The sequence below is a fragment of the Xiphophorus hellerii genome, chromosome 4, assembly GCF_003331165.1.
Source record: "Xiphophorus hellerii strain 12219 chromosome 4, Xiphophorus_hellerii-4.1, whole genome shotgun sequence".
Lineage (NCBI taxonomy): Eukaryota > Metazoa > Chordata > Actinopteri > Cyprinodontiformes > Poeciliidae > Xiphophorus > Xiphophorus hellerii.
The window spans coordinates 20,732,608-20,754,169 of NC_045675.1; the positions used below are offsets into that span (position 1 = coordinate 20,732,608).

Genomic DNA, 21,562 nt, shown 5'->3' on the forward strand with positions numbered 1-21,562 from the left:
TTTTACTTTTAGCTTTTCTTGAAATCTGGTAAATTGCTTTGAAGTTGTTACATCATTTTATAAAGATTTTCTTCTACAAGTTTTGAAGTGACGATCTACAGGACCCGGCATTTCCCAAAATCACTACTTTACCTTCTTGTTGTGCTATTTTAGCTCTTAGAAGTTTTGAAAGGTTTTATTTAGTCATCAGAACACAGACACTGTGTTCTGATGACATGAACTCTTTTAGGTCATTAGTTTCTATAGTCTGCTGTTCTTCTTAAGAAGGACTCTTCTTGAGTCAGCTCCAAACTTGTTAAGACTAAGGAGCATTTCTTCAGTTTTTTTGTCTTTCATGTAATATTTCAATTCTCTGAATTCCCTTCTTTTCTGCCTTGACTTAGGTCCTGCCTTCGTGGGAATAGTAAGGAAAGACTGGGCCACCCACAACAGCATCGCCCTCTCCTGGTCAGAAGTAGAACAGCCGCCTTCAGACATTGTGGACTATGAAGTCAAATACTATGAAAAGGTAAAATTATTAAATATCAGTGATACTTTATTACTTTTATCGTCTGATTTTAAAGATATTCAGATAAAAAATGATGTGTCTTGGTCTCTGATAACAAGCAGGAGTACAACCCAGTTATCTAATTCTTGTTTAGCATTTACTCATTATCTGTTCACGCCCGTCCAGGAGCAGGAGCAACTGAGCTACTCGTCAACCCGGACCAAACCCACCAGAGTGGTAGTCACAGGCCTCAGACCCTCGACTGTTTACGTCTTTCATGTGCGGGCTCGTACTTCAGCCGGCTACACAGCTTACAGCCCCAACTTTGAGTTTGCAACTGCTCCTGAGGGTATGAGGGTGAATGTTGGAGTTTGTGTTCATAAAGGCTCGGTCTGAGGTAGAAAGATGGCATGTTTTCAAGTCACAAGCTTTTCAAGCAATCCATTGGATGCTCAAATCATTATCATCAGCTAAATCCTTACAGAAATTTGTGGTCTTTCTTTGCCGCAGATCAATAAAACTAATTACTGTTGTTCAGCTGTGAGCTATACCACAAGCTCAAAACGTCTTCAAATCTGCTTTTGATTTCGTTAGAAATATAATTTAATATAACATAATATAATAATATAATGTAATATGACTCTTCAGAAGTTTAAACAATAAACTCAAACATATAATTTTGGAGATTTTCATATTTGTTTTTACATAAAAAATTTTTACACCAATTGTCTGCAAAACCTATTTCTAGCAACCGCATCTGAACATTTTTCTTTATGTTAATTGTAAGATTACCCTTTGGTGTATGTTATTTGCTGTTGCAGCCCCTCCTCAGGGAAGTGATCAAATCAATGCAATGATCTATAAACTGTACTGCTATCTATCATGGGCAGATCACCCTAAATTGACAGAAGCTACCTTAAGAATTTCTGTCAACAACTGCAGCTGAATTCAAGATCAGCTGGGATCCACCAGTATAGATACAAATCAAAGTAGAAACTCTAGAAAGGAGAAGACAGCCTGGATATGTACAAGTAAAGCTCCAAAAATGTGAACATTGTGAAAGATGTGGGCTATGCTCTGAAGGTTGAGTGGAAGGAAGAAAAGTCATACAAAATGGTTCACCAGTAACGGCGATAACCACAACCTTAAGAGCCTTTCAAGAATGTTGAGGAGCTTTACAAGGAGTCACCTGAGCCTGGAATCAGCTTATTAGGAACTGATATGCAAAGATGATGCCTATTTGTGAGTTATAAATATTGCATTTCTTGTGTTAAGCCAGTACAGAGGGAACATCAGAGGTATCGTACAGGGGCTAAGGAGAAAAAGGGCTGCACTGAAGCTGAGTGGTCCAAAGTTTTCTTTTCAGATGAAAGGAAAGTTGGCGTTGCATTTGGAAATCAAGATCTCATTTGGAGAGAGAGTGGAGAGGCACAGAATCCATGTTGCTTAAAGTCCAGTGTAAAGTTTCCACAGATAGTGATGGTTCTAGTTGCCATAACATCTACTGGTGTTGGTTCACTGTTTTTTTTTTCTTTTCTGAAATGACACTTGTGTTTAAAATATCCAATTGTAATTGGTCTTATTTATTATTCAAATTATCTAAGACTTTTTGAATATTGGGTTTTTATTGTAAGCTACAAGGTTATGAAATATCTCAGTTTAGGTGTAAATAAATCAACACAATATTTAACTTTCACTTCCTGAAATAAGTGACAAAATGTTTTACTTTTTTCATGATATTTCCATTTTTTGTGTGTTGTGCTTGAAAACGGCTTGATCATTTTTCCATCATCACCTTTTACTTTCCTTTCTTTCTGTAGATTCAGACATTGCTGATCAGGGTCAGGTTCTGGTCGTTGTCACAGCTTCTGTTGGCGGCTTCTCCCTCCTGGTCATCCTTACTCTCTTCCTCCTCATCACAGGACGGTGAGGCTTCTTCGTTTTCTTTCTGCACCGACTGCTCACACATTTGCCGTTCTGCACAAACACCATTCCTTCTCCAACTCTACAAAGTAATGCTTCAGAAATCTGTTAATGGACTCTTCTTTTTTTTTGCCACTGAGCAGACACTCTTATTTTCCAAATGGCTGAACCCATTTTCTGCCTAATTACCCAGCATGTAACACACGTACCAGCAGTTTGCTCCATTCCATTAACCTCCACAGGTTTGCCCAGACTGTTGTCGTCTCTTCACCTCTCGTTAACAGGGATTTACCTTTAGTAGCTCATGTTAAAAAAAACCCTATAAAAATGAAGAAAAAAATAAATAAATCACAGCTGTAGTTCTAATAATTATCTACTCAGTTTACCTCTGGGCAGCGATGTAAACTGAAACTATATGAACTCAGAAAATTGTTGTCCTTCACAAATGGTGTGGCTATTTTTTAATATGCTAACCTTTGTTCCTGACTGTAGTCAATAAAATGTCCATTCCAATTTTACTTGAAATTCATTGTATTTGAGTGGTAAAACGTTTATGGTAACATTTCTGTTTCAGTGCATATTACTAACCAAATAGGAATGAAAGCTGTTTTGTTGTACTTTGTACTCTGGGAGAGATTCAGTACCAGTTTTTATGAGTAGGTGTCAGAAAATGTATAGCATGAAAATGACCTTTACAATCCATTATATTTTACCTGTATTTAAGCATCAGTGACTCAATAAAAGTATGGTAAAACTATTTACATATATGGTCACAGCAATAATAAAAAGTCCTGCTGCATTTTAAATCATGACATTTTCAAAGAGCAAGCTTCCACTTTTACTTAAAAAAATGCCTCCTTTAGTTTTATTGCTTATTTTGTATCAATTTATACCAAATAAGGAATGTGCTATAAGTACAGATTCTAGGTAGAATGCTAGCTGTATTAGCAATTTAACTATGTGGTTCTGAAAAATCCAAAGTTCTCATTAGCAAAAACATCTCTTGAAAGTTATTCTTATCAGATTTAGGCCAAATTACACTTTTCTTCATTTGGTTCTTCTGTGCAGGTGTCAGGGGTACATTAAAGCCAGGATGAAGTCAGAGGATAAAAGAACTCGTTTCCACAGTGGACATGGTACTGTATATAAAGTTGTGTTTTTTCTCTCTCTCTCTTTCCCTTGCACAAGTGTGTTTTTTAGTCTTAGTTTGCCTCACACTGGTTAGTATAGTAGCCAGAACCTTTAATTTCCACATAAATTTGTGCAAGAGACTCTAGTTTGGAAAAGATGCATTCTTTATCTTTTCAATTTAAAAGCAGGTGCTCTTATTTGCACTCTCAAATATTTTACTTGTCTCTCTCAAACGTCCGTCCTCTCATTAAAAAACCATGTTTGCTTGCAAATTTGTCCTGTCTTTCTGGACTCGTACTGAGTTCCTCATGCATAAATATTCTTTCTTACTGCTTTCCTCCTGTTCTTCACACTCAAACCTGCCCTCCTCAGATTTAACCTAGGTTAAATCTGAGGAGGGCTCGATACAATCAATGTCATGTGGCTGTATAAACACCCCAAAGAAGACAGTGGTGTCTCAGGTCTACCATTTTGGTCCCACAGACCCAATTTGCACTGTCAAAGAACCCAGACTGTTACTCTGCCTGGTTGTCCCAACTAACAGAATGACAGCATGAAAGTAACATCACTTATTTCGTTTGGATGTTCTTGTGACAAAGCTCACAACAGCAAACTGACTGAATTCGGGTGCTTTGTACTGACGACTGTGGACACTTACTCATGAGAAAAATATTTATGATTTAAATATTTTTATATTTACATAAAAAAACTATATGCACAATATTTTCAATTAAAGAATACTGAATGGTGTTGTTTTAGATTTTCATCTAAATGGAGGAATGGAGGTTTGTCTGTCCCACCTGTAAAGACAATTTGTAAAAGATCACATTGAAATTCTGCAACAAAAGATGGGTTCGTTGAAGTTGTTAAAAAGGTTTATATTTAAATGAATATTTACATGCAAATATTACCAGTTTATACAATCAAAGTTATTTAATTATGTAGCATAAACAGTCCAAAGAAGGCAGTGATGTCTTAGTCACCACTACAAATGCGCAATATTTGTGCATTTCTACATGAGGATATGGATTTGAGAGAGATATATACAATATCTGAGTGCCGAAATGGAAATGTTGCTGTTAGATTTAACATGTAATGAAAGCTTATATCCTTTAATACATGTTGTCTTTATTTATCTTTGTTTGCTGTTTGTTGGAACATAAGTAAACCAGAAATATATATTTTAAGTCACTCTGAAGCCACAATCCCTTCTTTCATGCAGCACTTGTTGGAAAAAGTTAAAATATTGAAAAGAAATACGATTGTTTTGAGCTGAGTGACATTTTAGTTGAAATGATTTTTGAGGTAACATTGACAACTAAGGAGAAAAGGATACAGACAGTCTCAAAAAGCTTGAAGGAATTACTGCTTACAAGAATAACTAAACTGAATTTATTCAGAATCCTTGAGAAAATGCCTAAATTTCTCAAACATCATTCACGTAATTTCAAGTGATAATCAGAATAATATTTCTAAAGATTCCCAATAACAATATTGATGGAAGCAGGGGTTGATTAGCTCTATGAAGGCTGGCAAAATAAGTTTATATGCGAGTCTTGGCATACAAATAGAGAAAGACATGTTGCTTTATAGTTTGAGAAAGCTAAGTGACTGAAGAAGAAAGAGAATTGATCAGCAGCTGTCTTTGTTCACCTTATAGAATCAGAGAAAAATCTGAGGAAAAAAGAAAGTGAAGGAACACATTAGCAAAATGGGCAAATTACCAAAGGATACATCAGATGAAGAGTAGTAGTTGTGTAGAAAGACTGAACAAATCCAACTCGCTTTCAGATTGTTGCAAAGTGGAGTTTAAAATATTATATAATGAAATGTAAATTACATCAGCTGCAGTATGTGCCTTGTATGGTTAATTTAGAAGCATATCCAAGAAAACTGCAATGAGACACATCCGCTTTGCAGAGCTTTTGTCTTTTTCCTACCTTTCAAACATCATAGTAAACTCCTTTTATTGGATTTTTACAAAATACGCTCTTTCCTTTGAGAATTGCTGCACTGGCCATATTATGGGGCTAAAATTACAGATAACTGAGAGTTATTGATTTCCCTGAAGGAACAATGTATCTTTCTTTGGGAACTAAGTGATCCTCCGTGTTATACTGAAACCATTTGTGCCGTGGATTTTCAATTTGATTCCATCGGGGGGGCTAGTCAGGCTCTTGAGAAAGCTGTTCTGTCTTGTTTGGGCCGGATGGCGAGATATTTGATTGATCTGAAACAAACAAGCAGGACAGTGAAGATTAATACTACAATACAGGAAATTAACCAATATATTCACAGATCTGCTGTGCTGTTGCATTAACCTACCACAGTTTCTGTTTGAACTTGCGATTATTGTCTGTGTTCAGTTTTTCTTCTCTTACTGAATAAAAAAATCAACTGTTTTTTTTTCTTCTTGGTTGACGATGATTCCAAAGATTAAAGTTATTTAAATTTATTCACTAATTTGTTAATTGCATAGTGTCGAGGCCTTTCATCAAGTATTGCACATTCATGATTTTGCCTGCAGTAGATTATGTAGGCTGATTTAGATTCAGTTTGGCACATTAAACATACATTGTTGAAGGCAAACATTTTATTTGTTGTATGGTTATGCTTTCTTTTGCAGTTGGCACTTTGAATTTCTCAAAGAATAAAACACAAATTATAAAACATGACATATAATTTATTAGATACTTTTATATCATTTTATTTAAGCTATTGCTTACAAGTCTGAGTTAAACAGTAATACCAACATTGATTTATTTTGTTTCATAATTGCTAAATGTTTTTGCAAGTAGACACTTTTTTAATTTGATGAAAACATAATTATCATATTTAAAGAATAAAGTCTTTGACAATAAAGAAATATGTTTTGATTGCATTTTATTTATGTTGTGAAATTCAACCAAGAAATTAAGTATCGTAATATAAATTCTTGTGATAAATTAGATCTATGCTAACCTACTGTGATGTGCTGCGAGCTGTCCAGGGAGTAGCCCATTGCCCAATGACTGCTGGATAGGCGCAACGATAGACAGTGAATGGATGGATAGCTCAATGTTAAACTACATTTAGCTCAGAAAGTGGAATGATATTGTTTCCATTTATTTGCTGAAATCCCTGAAAGAATTTAATGTTATTTTGATAACTGTAATTCTTGCCTTCCCTGGTATTTCCTTGCTTGTTCTTTCCTGTTGTTTTTACTGGAGGCTCAGCCAGGCAGGTAGTGCCAGCAGGCTCAACAAACTAGTAAAAAACAGCTTCTTCTACTTCTTCTTCTACAGACACCCCAGAGGCAGAGGTGCAATTCAGACTCCAGACTTGAATCTGTCTCAAACAAAGCTTTCAACTTTCTGCAATGTGAGCTGACAAAGCTATAAAGTACATATTGTCCCAACCTCTCCTGCTAGAGGTGTCCCATGGTCTCCTTCCAGTTAGCGTTTGTGCCAGTCATCATCTACCCTGCTCTGCAGCAACATCCCAAGGCTCGCCCAAACAGCAGGTTGCTGGAGTCTGGCTGCCTCTAGTATTGGGGTTATAACTTTGGGGATTTTTCTCACCTTCATACTTCATATTTATTCCACAGGATTTTTTTCCATTTCTTGACAGAAATACAGCAAAGTTAAAAGATAATAGAAACAAGTACTCCACCAGTTATTGGCTTACAAATTTCTTTGGGACTTTCCCTGACAGCGTTTGAAAAAAGATGTCTAGGTTGAAAAAGCCTTGTCTCTTAAGAAAAATTAGCCCACATATAATGAGCAGCTATGAGCTGCTATAAGCCAATCTTTGAGAAGTTTTCTACATCATACTTTGAAAGTTGTTGGGAGATCTTAAGGTTCAAGATTTGGCACATACTGCTCAGTGTGATTAAAAAATATATATATTGAAACTAACCCAAGGCTCAAAACAGGGAGACAGAGTCAAATTAAAAGATATGTATCTATAAGATTTAAAAAAGTAATTTAAGTGTACAAATTTGTGATAGTTACTATATATATTTTCATGTGCAGACAAACCAAAGCAAATGACAAACTCTAGTGGAAAGTGGACACTAAAGAAACTCATGATGTATAAATATCAATATCAAAAGTACATGTACTGAAACAGTATCAGAAAACAATTGCTTGTCAGCTTGTGATTTAAACACACATTTACAGATTGATTAAGGAATGAAATATGATGTGCAGCTCATGTAAGTGGTTCTGTGTTATTACAGAATGTCTCTACTTTTCATGTATATATTGCATAGTTTTTTCATACCAACATTTCCATGATAAACATCCACGGAAAGTTTGAAAGAAATATCTAATATCATGTTGTAATGTTCATGTATGTCTTTTATGCATCAGTCCCATTTTCTGGAATAAAGACGTACGTGGATCCAGACACATATGAAGACCCGACACAGGCTGTGGAAGAATTCGCAAAGGAGATAGACCCTTCATACATATGCATTGACAGAGTGATTGGTGCTGGTGAGATTATTACTAATCCTTATCAGTAGATTGCTACAATTTGTGAACTTCTACAGTGCCTGGAAGTTTGAGAGCATTTTCAAAGTGTGGTGTCACCTTAAATTAGGTGCTGTTTTCTAAAAATATTACACAAGTCTGCCTCAGCTGTCTCAGTTATTGTTATTGGGCGCTTGAGAAAGAGACATGATCTCATTTTATGTCAAGGAAGATAGTAAAAATTAATGATTAATACTATAAACTTGTCATTGAAGGTTTTTATGGGGTCTAATTGCAGCTGTTTTTAAGGAAATTTATGGTTTTGTGGCTTAGACATGAAAAGTTGAAACTGCGGACTGCAATCAACACCTTTCATTAAACTGAACAGATGGTCCCTGCACTAAATACCAAGGGTTTCTGCCATTTGATGATTTCCTGTCACACAGTCTCCATCTAGTGGACAAGAAGCGCAATTACCAATATTCAGGATAAAGTCGAAATGAGAAAGTTCTGTTACAGTTTTACATGAAACATTTAATATTCAAATATTTTTTTTATTACTCTAATATGTAAAGTTGTGTCTGCTAAAGCTCAATATAAAGAGTTCATTAATATCAGAAGGAAAATAACTATAATACATTACTAAAGAGTCTGATACAGTACACAGGAGTTGGTCTTGATTTGTTTTAACAGGTGAGTTTGGAGAGGTGTGTAGTGGGCGCCTGCGTATTCCTGGAAGAAAGGACGTTGCTGTGGCAATAAAGACCCTTAAAGGTGGCTATATGGAAGAGCAGAGACGGGAGTTTCTGCGCGAGGCCTCCATCATAGGACAGTTCAACAACTCTAACATCATCAGGCTGGAGGGAGTTGTCACTAAGAGTGAGCTGAATTCATTTTTTTTGTGTAAAACCATTGTATTTTATTTTTATTCTTAAAAACAATGGTTTTATTATCTTCTGGTATTTTACATATCTTACCGGCAGTCCACTTATGTTTATTTGTAATTACCTTTCAATAGAGGCTCGTTTTTAAAATCCAATCCCCTTTTCTTTCCTTCATGCATCTTTCAAATCGTTTTACACAAGTACTTTTCTCCATTCTCTCAGGTAGACCAGTGATGATAGTAGTGGAATACATGGAAAATGGAGCACTTGACGCTTTCCTGCGGGTATTGAGTTTTTTTTATTATTCACATATTTATTTGTACATCATCATAGTGTAAAGAAAAAACACTCACTTATTTATCTTGTTTTCTCTGTTGTCTGCATCTCCAAACTCCAGACCCGTGAGGGCCAGTTCACTGTGCTCCAGCTGATTGGCATGCTGCGAGGCATCGCAGTCGGCATGTCATACCTTTCAGACATGGGCTACGTTCACAGAGACCTGGCTGCTCGCAACATCTTGGTGGATGAAAACCTGGTGTGTAAAGTGTCAGATTTTGGCATGTCTAGGATCCTTGAAGAGGACTCTGAATCCACTTACACAGCTACAGTGAGTGTGGAAATGGCAGCTCAAAAATAATTTTATGGTTAAACAAACTCTGAGCGTCAAAGGATGATTCTGTGTTACTTTGAATCAGGGAGGAAAAATACCAATACGCTGGACAGCACCAGAGGCTATTGCTTATGGAAAGTTTTCTTCAGCTAGCGACATATGGAGCTATGCCATTGTTATGTGGGAAGTGATGTCATATGGTGAAAGGCCCTACTGGGAAATGTCCAATCAAGATGTAAGATTCTATTTACATACAATCAATAAAAGCTGCAAGATTATCAAACTGATGTCATTTTAAGAATAAAAAAAATCTAATCCAGTAGTTGTTTTTTGCTGACATTTCTCTTAGGTTATTTTATCAATTGAAGAAGGGTATCGTCTGCCAGCACCAATTGGCTGTCCTGTGACCCTACACCAGTTGATGCTGCACTGCTGGCAGAAGGAGTACAGCCAACGCCCAAGCTTTAACGATGTGGTTTCTTTCCTTGACAAACTCATAATTAATCCCAGTAGTATGCTGACTCTGGTCAATGACGCTCTAAGGTAAATGGCAGTTTATTATAAATGTCTGTGCCTGCGTTCAAACCACAAACAAAGACGGAGTACTACGACCATACTAAGAAAGAAATGAAAAAATTAATTACAAGAATAAAGTCATAACATTTTGAGAATAAAGTTATAATATTAAAAGAATAAGGTTGTATTATGAGAATAAAAGTCATAATATTACAAGAACAAAGTCATATGTGAATAAAGTGGAGATAATATGAGAATAAGATCATCATATTTTTTATATATAATATAATAAAGTATAAAGTCATAATAAAGTCATAATACTATGACTTTATTCTTGTAATATTTTTTTTTTCTTAGCATAGCCCTAAGAGCAAAAATTACAATTACACTTTTACAAAAAGTAGTTATTTTTCAGTTTGTTTTTGTTCTTTATTAATAATAATTGGAATATATTTTAAGAAGTGAAATAATGAAAAATACAGTATATCCCGTACCTGAAAGTGAAAGAAGAGTAGCATTTCTGAAGTGTATTTATTATTATTTTTTTTAAATCATTTTGCACTATTAACCAGCCAAATAAAATCAACCATTCAGTTTGTTGGCATGCCAACTTGACGTTGTATCAGCTAATATGCTGTTTGTCTTCTCAGTTTTTCAGACTCTCCTGAGGAGATGCCAGACTACCCTCTTTTCATCTCTATCGGCGACTGGCTAGACTCCATCAAAATGAGCCAGTATAAGAGCAACTTCCTTGCAGCAGGATACACTACATTGGATTCTATTGCAACTATGAGTATAGAGTAAGTGGAGCTAAATTATAAAGAGTGATGCTACACACAAATAGAATAAAAATTTGCATTAAACTCAAAGAAAAACGGGAACACTGTCAAAGCATTGCATCAAGAACTGTGAGGATTGTGCAAAGTGCTGTATATGAGAAGGCATGTATTTGATACAAAAGGTTAAAGTAGGATGCTAGTGGTTTTCGTCATACCAAACAAATGTATGGAGGTCTGGTTTGAGTTCACATTAAAAGCAGCTAAATATACAACTTCATCACATTTTCAGGATCCTTAATATTTTTATATAAAATTTTATTTTGATGTTTGTTTTTGTTCACCCTTGTCCCCATGACACCCTTGACAAGGGTGAACAGAAAATGGATGGATGGATGGATGTTTGTTTTTATTACACCACTCCTGCTATACTAAATATGTAAACATTTTAGACCTACCTTTCTTCAACGTTTCTTGATTTCAGCTCTTAAAGTTCAAGTTTCTGTCCAAGCAAAAGTTTTGTCTTATGCTCTTATTTAAAATTCTCCTTCTCCTCTTCAGAGACATCAAACGCATTGGAGTCTGTTTGATTGGCCACCAGAGGAGAATCATAAGCAGCATACAGTCTCTTCGACTGCAACTTCATCACATCCATCAGAGTGGATTTCAAGTTTGAGACCATTTCACAAAACCAGACTGTGTTTTTACACATCCAGCTGCCGATCCTTGGCATCGTCATCCAACCAATTGCACAAACACTGGACTGTTAGGTGTTGCCAGTACCACATGCTGCTCATGAGGGAGGGGTCTTGGTACTAGACCCATGGCTGCCCAGATAAGTTGCACTCATAATCCCAACTATCATCTCTTCGGACAGCTTCCACAACAATCAACCTCTGTCAGCATTGGCCAAACCAGGTCTTTTTATTATCTCAGCAAGTACTAGCATTCACTTGAATTTAGGACTTCATGTCTCTAGTGTCTATTCAAGTGTTCACCAATACCTCTTATCTTTCCGAGTGACAATCCAATGGTTTCTATTGACTTTGAAAGGTGTCAAGTCAGTTACCTCATGACCAGGGAAGATGAGGAGAGGATATATACCATCTGGTGATGTATGAGAAACAATGTGGTTCTAAGATTTCCAACTGGTTTTAAACAAAAAAAAATTCCACAATGATTTTTGAACTGAAGACCACTGAATGTCAAACGATTTTTTTTTTTTTTTTTTTTAGAAATGTATGTTCTCTCCTCATGATAATGCAGTATGTCTTGTACAAAAAAAGTCTTGTGAAAGTCGTATGTTTTATTCTGTAAGTTTCTTCCTTAATAAACAACTATATTTTAATGCTGCTTTTTGCTCAAACTCTAAAAAACATCTTTGTGCCACGCTGGCTTTGTGGTTAATGCACAACAATAAACGGGAAACTTTAAGCACCTGTAGCCGATCATCTTCATGTGAACAGTCTCCAAGGCATGAAGTCTTATCAGGTATGTAAAAGACATACCTGGTCATAAAAGGTCATAGTCCTTTTTTGCTTATTGATCAGTCACATGGTGCAATCTGTTTTTGACTAGATGTAAAATCATTTCATATGTTAAATATTTTCATCTTAAACAAACAGGCGGGTAAAAGATGAAAATCAGGAAAGGATGCATAAATTTCACCCAATATCACTCTCTTCTCAATTTGTTTTAAATCTTGATTTACATGGACATTTTAACCTTACAAGAAACTCGTTTCTGTATGCCATGAAAACAGGTTTGGTTAGTAATGTTAGCAATTTTACTATAATAAAGTATATTTTAACAACAATTAAATCACATTGCAGAACCCCTGCTCTAACCCTACCACCACCCCATAAGCACCTCGAGACTAGTAGTCACACAATTTTAATTCACTTTTCATTTTTTTATTTTGTGTGATTTAGTCCTAGCTGACAACAGAAGGGGAAAATTGCATGTTTTCCAAGTTTTAGATATGTGCTTTGCAGGCTTTTTAAAAATAACAAGCGGGCAATAAATAATAAAACTCAATTTGCTCCTTTATAGTCATTACGATTAAAGGTTTTAAATTGTGGGTTTGCCAAACATTACTGCACCTCTATCCATGGATGTGATTACCCCGCTATCAATGTAATCACAGCAGAGTAGACCAATCGTTGCCGAGCAACACAATGACCAATTACGGTAGACCCCTGTGCGGCTGACGTAGAAAACCAGTACGTGCTTTCCGTTGCCCCGGTGATCCAACCTAGCGGCAAGACAGTGGTCTCCCAGCAACGTAGTGTAAATGTCCAGTTATATTTTTATTCCAGGTAGTATTAGAGAGCATCAGAGAAATGAATGAAACATCAGTTAGTTAAATACAAAGACTGGGACTGCACTAGCTGACCCAATACTAGCAACATAGCACGGGCGATTTACAGGTAAGGTGCAGCTCTACTTAACAATCTGCGACAGGATAATACGGGCTAAAGTTAGCGATATCGTAGCTAGGCTAACAGCGGTGTTGGTATTAGCTACAATTGCATAACTACATTTGGATTATTTAGAGTGGAAAGATACTGTGAATTTTTTGTAGAAAGACCACGGAAAGCACTGTTTATGTCGTATTGAAATGATTGAAGTAGTTAACTTTCAAACAGCTAACGGTTAGCAGTGGCTTGCTAGCGACTATCTTAACAGATTAAATAGCTGTTAGCGTGTAGTAAATGCGACCAAAGCTGGGTAGAGCCACCAAACACCTATGTGTGTAGATAATGCTCTTATATTCTTTTTTTGTTATTACTGATATGATCATAATTACATGTAGATTTAAATACAATTGTGTGCTAAATGTTAGTTTGATGTTCATAGAAAATAAAGTGGTTGCTGTTTAAAAGAAACGAATTCCTTGTACGTTCATTATTAATCAAAGCATTATTTTGCTCTGCATGATATGTTTTGTGAAAGATTCTTAGCACCATGAACATATTTTCTGAATGGGTCAGCTAATATGAGGGATATGGACTACTGAACGTAACAGTACCAGAGATTTCTCGTTTTTTAGTTAATTTCTATTCCACATTGATCTTTGCTCTGTTTTAGGATACACTGGGCTTTTCTAAACGTAAAGGAGGCTGTAGTTTTCCTTAAAACATTTTAGCTAGCAACCAGATCAGTGTGATGCATCTTTTTTTTGCACTTGCACAGTACATGTTAATTTTAATCAGAGCTGGTTGCAGGTGTCATTGATTGTAATATCAAAATTAGACAACTTCCATTCTTAAAGTGTGACTGGATGAATGTAGCCGTTGAGTAGCCGTAATGAATGGAAAGGCCCTATATTAATTCATTTTGGTAGTTGAATAGGACTCTTATAAGGTAGTGTATATAATATGCTATAATATTAGTAGCCAAGGATCCACTTTCTTCAAAGCATCAATATATTTAGCCTGTTGGATAGACATTACCCACCTACATCTTATTTAAATCTCAGTGTTTGAGATACTAAAGGTCACAAGAGGGGAAGGCGCATAATGATAGCTGAAAACAAAAAAGAAAAGAGAAAAATATGAGTTCATTAAAACTCATATCATCATTGCAGCTGGGAAAATGTGATCAACTTGTGTCTATTACAGATTTATTTTCTGTTCCTTACCTCTTATTTGTAATTTTAACCTACTAACTTTCTTTTTTTTTTCATTGAAGGCTCACAGCCGATGGTTGCTTGCTAGCCAATGGGACTATTTGACAAGTTGGTCGGATGGCTGGGCTTAAAGAAGGAGGTGAATGTTCTCTGCCTGGGCCTGGACAACAGTGGCAAAACCACCATCATCAACAAACTCAAGCCTTCCAATGTAAGTTAATGATCTAGTGAAATGTGTGCACTTGTTGCATTTAATACAGCTCGCACTGACATATGCTGTGCATGTTCTATTTGTGTTTTAAAAAGACACAAAAAGTGTCTTTTTGCAAAAAGACTGTCTTGTAGTTATGTTGATCTGCTGTTGCTCAACATTATTTACAATGGAATTAAGTAAAAAACAAAAATCCTTTCTTACATGACAATAAAATGAACATTGCCTGTTTGAGCCTGCCTTTGAGCAATTCCTGAAAGTCTTTTTCTTTTAGGCCCAGGTGCAAGACATTGTTCCAACAATTGGCTTCAGTATAGAGAAGTTCAAGACATCCAGGTAGATACTTAATGCCATATAGTAAAAATGTAATGTGTTATTGTTTTACCACCTTGTTTTTATTTGAACATTTCATCTAATAAGTGATAGAATATTTGCTCCTTGTGATAACTTTTAGGTTTCCAACTTTATTTGTTTTATTTTTTTTCTATTCTCCAGTCTTTCATTTACCGTCTTTGACATGTCCGGTCAAGGCAGATACAGGAATCTTTGGGAACATTACTACAAGTGAGTGCACACATACAATCTTTTGCCTTTTTGGTGATTATACATGCATTTTATTCTCATTACTCTCTTCTCAGGGAAGGGCAGGCTATAATATTTGTCATTGATAGTGCAGACAAGCTAAGAATGGTTGTAGCCAAAGAAGAATTGGACACATTATTAAATCATCCCGGTAAGCTCTTTCTTATTTGTCTACACAGTTTTTTATACTGTTCTGTGTCTAAACCATACAAATATGAATGCAGATTTTTGGTTTATATTTTATAAAAAGATACAAACATCAATGACTCCAAACCCATTTTATGTTTCTTTGTATGTATGTGTGTGTGAATGGAAAACAATGTATTCCACGAGTGAGAAACACAGTGAACCACTTTGCAGAACACATACTAAGCGATATTGTGTCAAATATTAAGCAGTAGTGTCAAAATATTGTTCTTTTTTATTCAGCATCACAACTGTGGGTTGTTTACACTTTGCTCACCGTTTTGCTGCAGATATTAAACACAGGAGGATCCCCATCCTTTTCTTTGCTAACAAGATGGATGTCAGAGATGCTCTGTCTTCTGTCAAGGTCTCACAGCTGCTCTGTTTGGAGAACATCAAAGACAAGCCCTGGTACATCTGGTATGAACAGATTAAAACTCTTTGAAGTACTTGTCTCATAAACTGTACTCTACTAATAATAATCTAACATAACTATTAAACCACATGACTGTAGTCATAGATATTTGTAAAATTTTTTGGGATTTCTTAAAAGTGTTTTTTTTTTCTGCATGGTTGGTAGAAATGCCTGGGTGGCTGCAGGTTTTTGCTTTTCAGAACAAATTTGTTGTTTTCCAGTGCCACTGATGCTATCAGAGGAGACGGTTTACAAGAAGGAGTCGACTGGCTGCAAGGTAAGAGACCTAATGTGCATAATTGAAGACTAAAATGCTGTATGATTGTTTTTTCCCCCTAGATTAATATGAAGTTTACTCTGCTATCTACTTTATTCTTACATGATTACTTTTTAGCCCATTTGAGACCAGAATATCATTCAAAATCTAATAAAATAACAAAAACACACATTTGGTCATATTCCACGTTTTTGTTTTTGTTTTTTAGACTTTGTTGAAGTTTTAAAATATCGAATCTGATTTTACCCAGTGGCTAACGTTTGGCTGTGACAATAAGGCCACGACATATTTTCCAGCAATAAAGTGTCTTGTACATTTTTCTTGCTCCAACTTTAATTCCTCAAAATTTGAAAGTTTGACCAATAAGAACTGAATGGCTTTTTTCACTTCCTCTGTTGTCATTACCAAACTACAGTCACAACTCCTCCTTCTGTTTTCTTGATTGATAAGGTTAAAACTCAACCGGAGAAATCCCAGTGGCTCACTGAAGGCAGATGATAATTAAGTAGAATTGCATAGAAAGGCAATGGTCAGGCTAATTAGGCTCCAAAGCTGAGGAAAAACTTCTCACAGCTGGTTTTCATACACAGAACAGAGTTAGAAAGTTTGGGAAGTGCTTTTATTTATTTGGTTAATTAATATACCAGACTGCCAATTTATTCGAAGCAGCTGTTCTAATATCAAATTAACCCACCACTACTGTTATTGCCTATTTTCTAATGTAACTGCAGCTGTTCAGATTAGTTTCCTATCCACAGTAATACTCCAGTTTTACTTTTTCCAACCTAGTTAGAGTTCTGTTAAGAAATGGTTATAATATCAGGTTAAGTAGGTGGAGTGGTTGTGGGTTGAGGAAGAGATAAAACAATGAGACATTTAGTTCTAACCTCAATAACAGGGAGCAGCCATGTGAATGAGGATTATTACACAATTTTTGTCTTATCATTTATTGAAGTGTCTTTGTTTCTGCCATTTTCTCATTGGTATCTTGACCTATAGATATCTAAAATTTCAAGATGTCTTTATCTCTTAACAAGACGGAGTTATTTCTCCAAAGCATGTTCATAACAAATGTGTTTCATTGTCCAAGAATGTCCATGTCTTTTTTTCTGTTATGTTTAATGCCCTCATTCAAATCCTTCCATAGATCAAATTATACAGTGAGTACTGGTTGCTTTTTAATACTACTTTTGTTGAATTGTATTTGTTTAGGATTTATAACTGGTTCCCTTTCCTATGTTGTTGTATCCTAAGTACATGAGTTTACATGAAGCAATGTATTTAAGCGAGAAACCTAATAGTATCAAACAATTTGATCTTAGTCTTATTGGCTCTTGCTAATAGGAAATCCATGAAGGGATTGTGGTACCTGAAGAGTATCGTTACTGAAATGAATATTACTTAAACACATACTGTAGATATTATTTTATGCAGTACATTCAGCATTAGATTTAAATTAAACCCACCATGTAAACTCTTCATCCTGACCCATCTTTGTCCAGTTTTCATTTGGTAATCCTGAGAATTCAAAGAAACATCTGTCTGTTATTAAAATACATATGTGTTAAATTTTGCTGAATAACCATTTTCCTCCTTTTCTAGATCAAATCAAAACAATGAAAACATGAGCGCATGAGGAGCAACCACCAGAATAACACCAGGATTCACAGATATTTTTTAAAATAATTGTTTTGCTGTTTTTGAGGCACCAATTGAAGCACATGCTGTTTCTGATGATATATCAGTGTTAAAACAAAAAAATGCAAATGTCCAAAAAGCAAGTGGAGCAGAGTTTCACTTGGTTAGAGAAGTGCACAAAAAGCAGCAGGTGAATGTGGTAAATGCTTCCTATAAAATGTTTAAGATTTGTTAAGATGCATTGTTGTTTTAGTAAATTTGACTTCAGTGTAAAATCATTGGGAATCAGAAGAAGAAAGAGGCAAAATGTGTTCATATTCCTGCCTTTTTCAAAACTACATTGGCTGTTTTGTGCTTACACTAATAACAGGCATTTTGTCCTCACTTCACATAATTTAGAATGGAGCTCTGCTCAATTTTAAGCAAAGTTTCTCTAGGATAATAAACAAAAAAATAAATAAAAAATGAAAAAGAAATTGTAACAAATTTACCTATTTTAAAGAAAATATAATATGTGTAATAATACCAATTGTAATGTGCCCTTTTAAATACAACATAGTTAGCTGTAATTGTCATATACAAATATTAAGTTGGTATATGTACAGATGTGAAATAAGTAGGTGAAAACTGCAAATGTAAGTCAAAATGAGTCTCTACAAAGCTAAATTCCAGCCACTGTTCTTTTTGGCTTGATTCCATTTCTACTGAACAAGATGTAATCATTCAAAAAGGCTGCTTTCAGTTCACTCTCAGTACTTCAATGAATCAAAGGCAGACCAGAAAGCATAAAATTACAGTCTATACAAAAGATAGTTTTTTTTTGTTGTTTGTTTTTTTAAGGCTTTGATCTTTTTATATAGACTGACCTAGAGCTTGCCATAAAAGCAGCTTGTTTCGTCCATGTTAGCCTATGCTACTTCAGCCCTGCTTTCTAGAAATGTTTTCTGTGTTTTTAATCCTTTTTTGGTTAGAATTAATCAGTATTATAGATAGATAGATAGATAGATAGATAGATAGATAGATAGATAGATAGATAGATAGATAGATAGATAGATAGATAGATAGATAGATAGATAGATAGATAGATAGATAGATAGATAGATAGATAGATAGATAGATAGATAGATAGATAGATAGATAGATAGATAGATAGATAGATAGAAAGGCTTAACAGCTCATAGATTTAAAAGTGGCAGCTACAAAGGCTTTAGGTTGCATTTATTTCTAGGAAATAATTGACTTTAATGCACTAAATTAAAATCAACACATTTCTTTATTTTAATCCTTTATCTATGCTCTGTCAAAAGTTTGTGAATTGTGGCTAAATAAGGTTTAGCAGCAAAAGCCAAACAGAAACGGAAACAACTTTTTCTATCATCATTTTTAATGTTGCCCTCCTGCAACAACTCAGAAAGTAACTGTTCCAAAAGCAAGACTTTATTTAACTAATTACAGCTTGTGGTCTGTCAAAGATGTTTTCCTTAATGTGAATGACATGTAACTAAAATGGTGCAGATGGAGGTAGCTGTTTCAGTAACAATCATTTCGAAGAGTTATTGAGGTATTTGTAAAACATAATGGTAGATGTGAAGTAGCTCGTACTTGTATAGCTAATAAAGTTCAGAGAACCCCAAAGCTCTTCACCCATCCTCACACACTTAGAACATACTCTAAACTATTAACAAAACCTTATCAATTTGTTTAGATAGTTAGGGAACATATGCTAAAACGTCTGTGATATTTTCCAGGAAAGCATAGCAAAATATGTTGTAATTTATGTTAGTTATTTAAAATGTTATATCTGACCCTCTGATGCTGTTTTTGTTGTGAAAAGCTGGAGCACATTAGTCTCATATATCAGCAGGCAATGTTTTTTCTTCAGCACTTCAGCTGTGAAACAACCAAATCAAGAAAACTCCTGCTTACTATAACAGTGGAAACCATGTGGATTTGGAATATTTCTGTGATTGTAAAATATCTTGACTTGCTGTAAGGAGTTTAGTCAGTATCTTGTAGAGATCTCAGATCATTTCTGAAGGTCAACTGTCCTTGATTAATAATGTTTTATATTTTAAACTGATATCATTTCTAGATTATTTGCTGAAACTGCATTTTTTTCAAAGGCCTGTTTCTATTCTATTCCATTCTGTGTTTTAATTTTCAAATAATAAATTTTGTGGAAATCCAACATTTCTTCATGTTCAGGTGTAATGTTCATATATCAGATGTTATCCCAAATCTTGCGTCTCTTTCCGTCTCTCTTCCTTTTATTCAGGCTTTTTTTTTTAGAGATCTTGTGGAGCTGCCAGCAACAGCTGCTCATTAAACCTCCAGTCCTATGACTCCGAACAAATTATTTGGTTGAATGTAATCAGTGAAGTTACAGATGTTGAAAAGTTTTCTATGAACACAATATCATTTTTTTTTGTTTTACAATAGTTGTGCTCAGAAATGCACTAGGCATTTACATTATATCTAATGGGATTCTTAATATAAACAAATCACACGAATGCCAAAGCTAAGATTCAGTGTTTGATTTAAAAGTGCCTCCAGGTTCTGCATCAACCATCTGTCCAACATGCAGTTAGCAGATTTTCCAGCTGTCTGCCGGATCTTTTATTTTTTGGCATAAATATTTCCCAGAATCATTCAGCTCTCAAAAGTTATCGCATTTAATTTTATTTTGATCCAAAAACTGGTTTGTATGTAACGCATGTATTAATGTTAGTAATAGATTTTAAATATGCGGCCATACAAAAACATATAATGTAGTTCGCCAGTGCAGAATGTTTTCTTACTGTGCGTATTAACTGCTAACTAGAAACATGAGTTAAGGCTTCATTTCAATAGTTTTGGAATTAGTGACAAACTTTAAGAAAAGCTTAATATTTATAAACATATAGCTCAAATCTATTTTTTATCATCTACATGAATATTTTTGTTGTAAAAGTTTTGATCTAAATGTCCATATGTAATATAGTTTTTAATGATGCATAAAAGCAATATGAAATATCAACATAGATGTCCTGTATCATCACTCCCACACACAGGGTGGGCCATAAGTTTCCATACATAGAAAAAATAAACATTTTATATTGGACAACCGCTTTTATTTTTGTGGGACTCTGTGTAATCGCTGCACGTCTTGGACCACTTTGTGGTTGATCTGCAACATTTCCAGTTTTCTGAAACTTGGAAATAAGTTTTCCCACAGTGTCGTGTGTGATGCTTGTTCATTTTCTGTTAAAGTTTCGTGCACCCATGCGACTGCTTCCCGATCCAGCCATCAGTATAATTTCTATTCTTTGCTCTTTTGTCAAACGCATCTTCTTGGGTATCTGAAATATAAAATAAATATACATGTTACATTCTCCTATGTATTTAAACTTATGGCCCACCCTGTATAACCTGTCCTACATATTTTGGTCTCTCTCCATGGTGCTGAATCGCTCTGTTTGACTGCTAAGAGAGTCCTGCTCATTTGCCACCATTTACCATGACGAATAAGCATCTTCTCCAAGACAGTTTTCTTTTTCTCCTGTGTATGTGTGTAAGGATTTTTAAAAAGTCAGATTGTATCATTAAACCTCACTGCATGCTCGGGACCCTTCCTAATTGGATGCCTGCCAGTTTCGACAAGTCTTGTTCAGATAAACGGAGTGCAAGTTGAAGTGGCCATTAAGTAGACGCAGCTCAAAGATATATATCCTGAAGGGAAGAGGCAGACACACACTTAAGACTGGTCTAATTGCTTAAATGTGGGGAGTGTTTTATCCACGATTTCGTTTGATCACAGGAAAAAAAAGAGGAAATTGAATTTTTCTCCTTGAGAGGGTGTTCG

The 21,562-nt window shown here is 35.2% G+C and overlaps 2 protein-coding genes across 2 annotated transcripts in view; both read left to right on the plus strand.

Moving 5' to 3' along the window:
* The window catches only part of LOC116718960 (ephrin type-A receptor 6-like), a 58,778-nt gene extending 46,649 nt beyond the window's left edge, over nucleotides 1-12,129 (plus strand). Inside the window, exons 9-20 of the mRNA XM_032561271.1 lie at nucleotides 384-508; nucleotides 674-836; nucleotides 2,308-2,413; nucleotides 3,479-3,546; nucleotides 7,894-8,019; nucleotides 8,689-8,874; nucleotides 9,102-9,163; nucleotides 9,277-9,486; nucleotides 9,575-9,724; nucleotides 9,839-10,032; nucleotides 10,656-10,805; nucleotides 11,343-12,129. Of these exons, the coding sequence (XP_032417162.1) occupies nucleotides 384-508; nucleotides 674-836; nucleotides 2,308-2,413; nucleotides 3,479-3,546; nucleotides 7,894-8,019; nucleotides 8,689-8,874; nucleotides 9,102-9,163; nucleotides 9,277-9,486; nucleotides 9,575-9,724; nucleotides 9,839-10,032; nucleotides 10,656-10,805; nucleotides 11,343-11,457 (1,655 nt within the window). The 3' untranslated portion in view covers nucleotides 11,458-12,129. The remainder of the gene's footprint in view (nucleotides 1-383; nucleotides 509-673; nucleotides 837-2,307; nucleotides 2,414-3,478; nucleotides 3,547-7,893; nucleotides 8,020-8,688; nucleotides 8,875-9,101; nucleotides 9,164-9,276; nucleotides 9,487-9,574; nucleotides 9,725-9,838; nucleotides 10,033-10,655; nucleotides 10,806-11,342) is intronic.
* Nucleotides 12,130-13,006: 877 nt separating this feature from the next.
* Nucleotides 13,007-19,959, plus strand: arl6 (ARF like GTPase 6). The gene is made up of 8 exons (XM_032561120.1): nucleotides 13,007-13,210; nucleotides 14,475-14,623; nucleotides 14,898-14,959; nucleotides 15,119-15,187; nucleotides 15,262-15,356; nucleotides 15,682-15,811; nucleotides 16,028-16,083; nucleotides 17,686-19,959. The coding sequence occupies exons 2-8, from the start codon at nucleotides 14,504-14,506 to the stop codon at nucleotides 17,709-17,711; spliced, it is 558 nt and encodes a 185-aa protein (XP_032417011.1). The 5' UTR covers nucleotides 13,007-13,210; nucleotides 14,475-14,503; the 3' UTR covers nucleotides 17,712-19,959.
* Nucleotides 19,960-21,562: the final 1,603 nt, after the last annotated feature.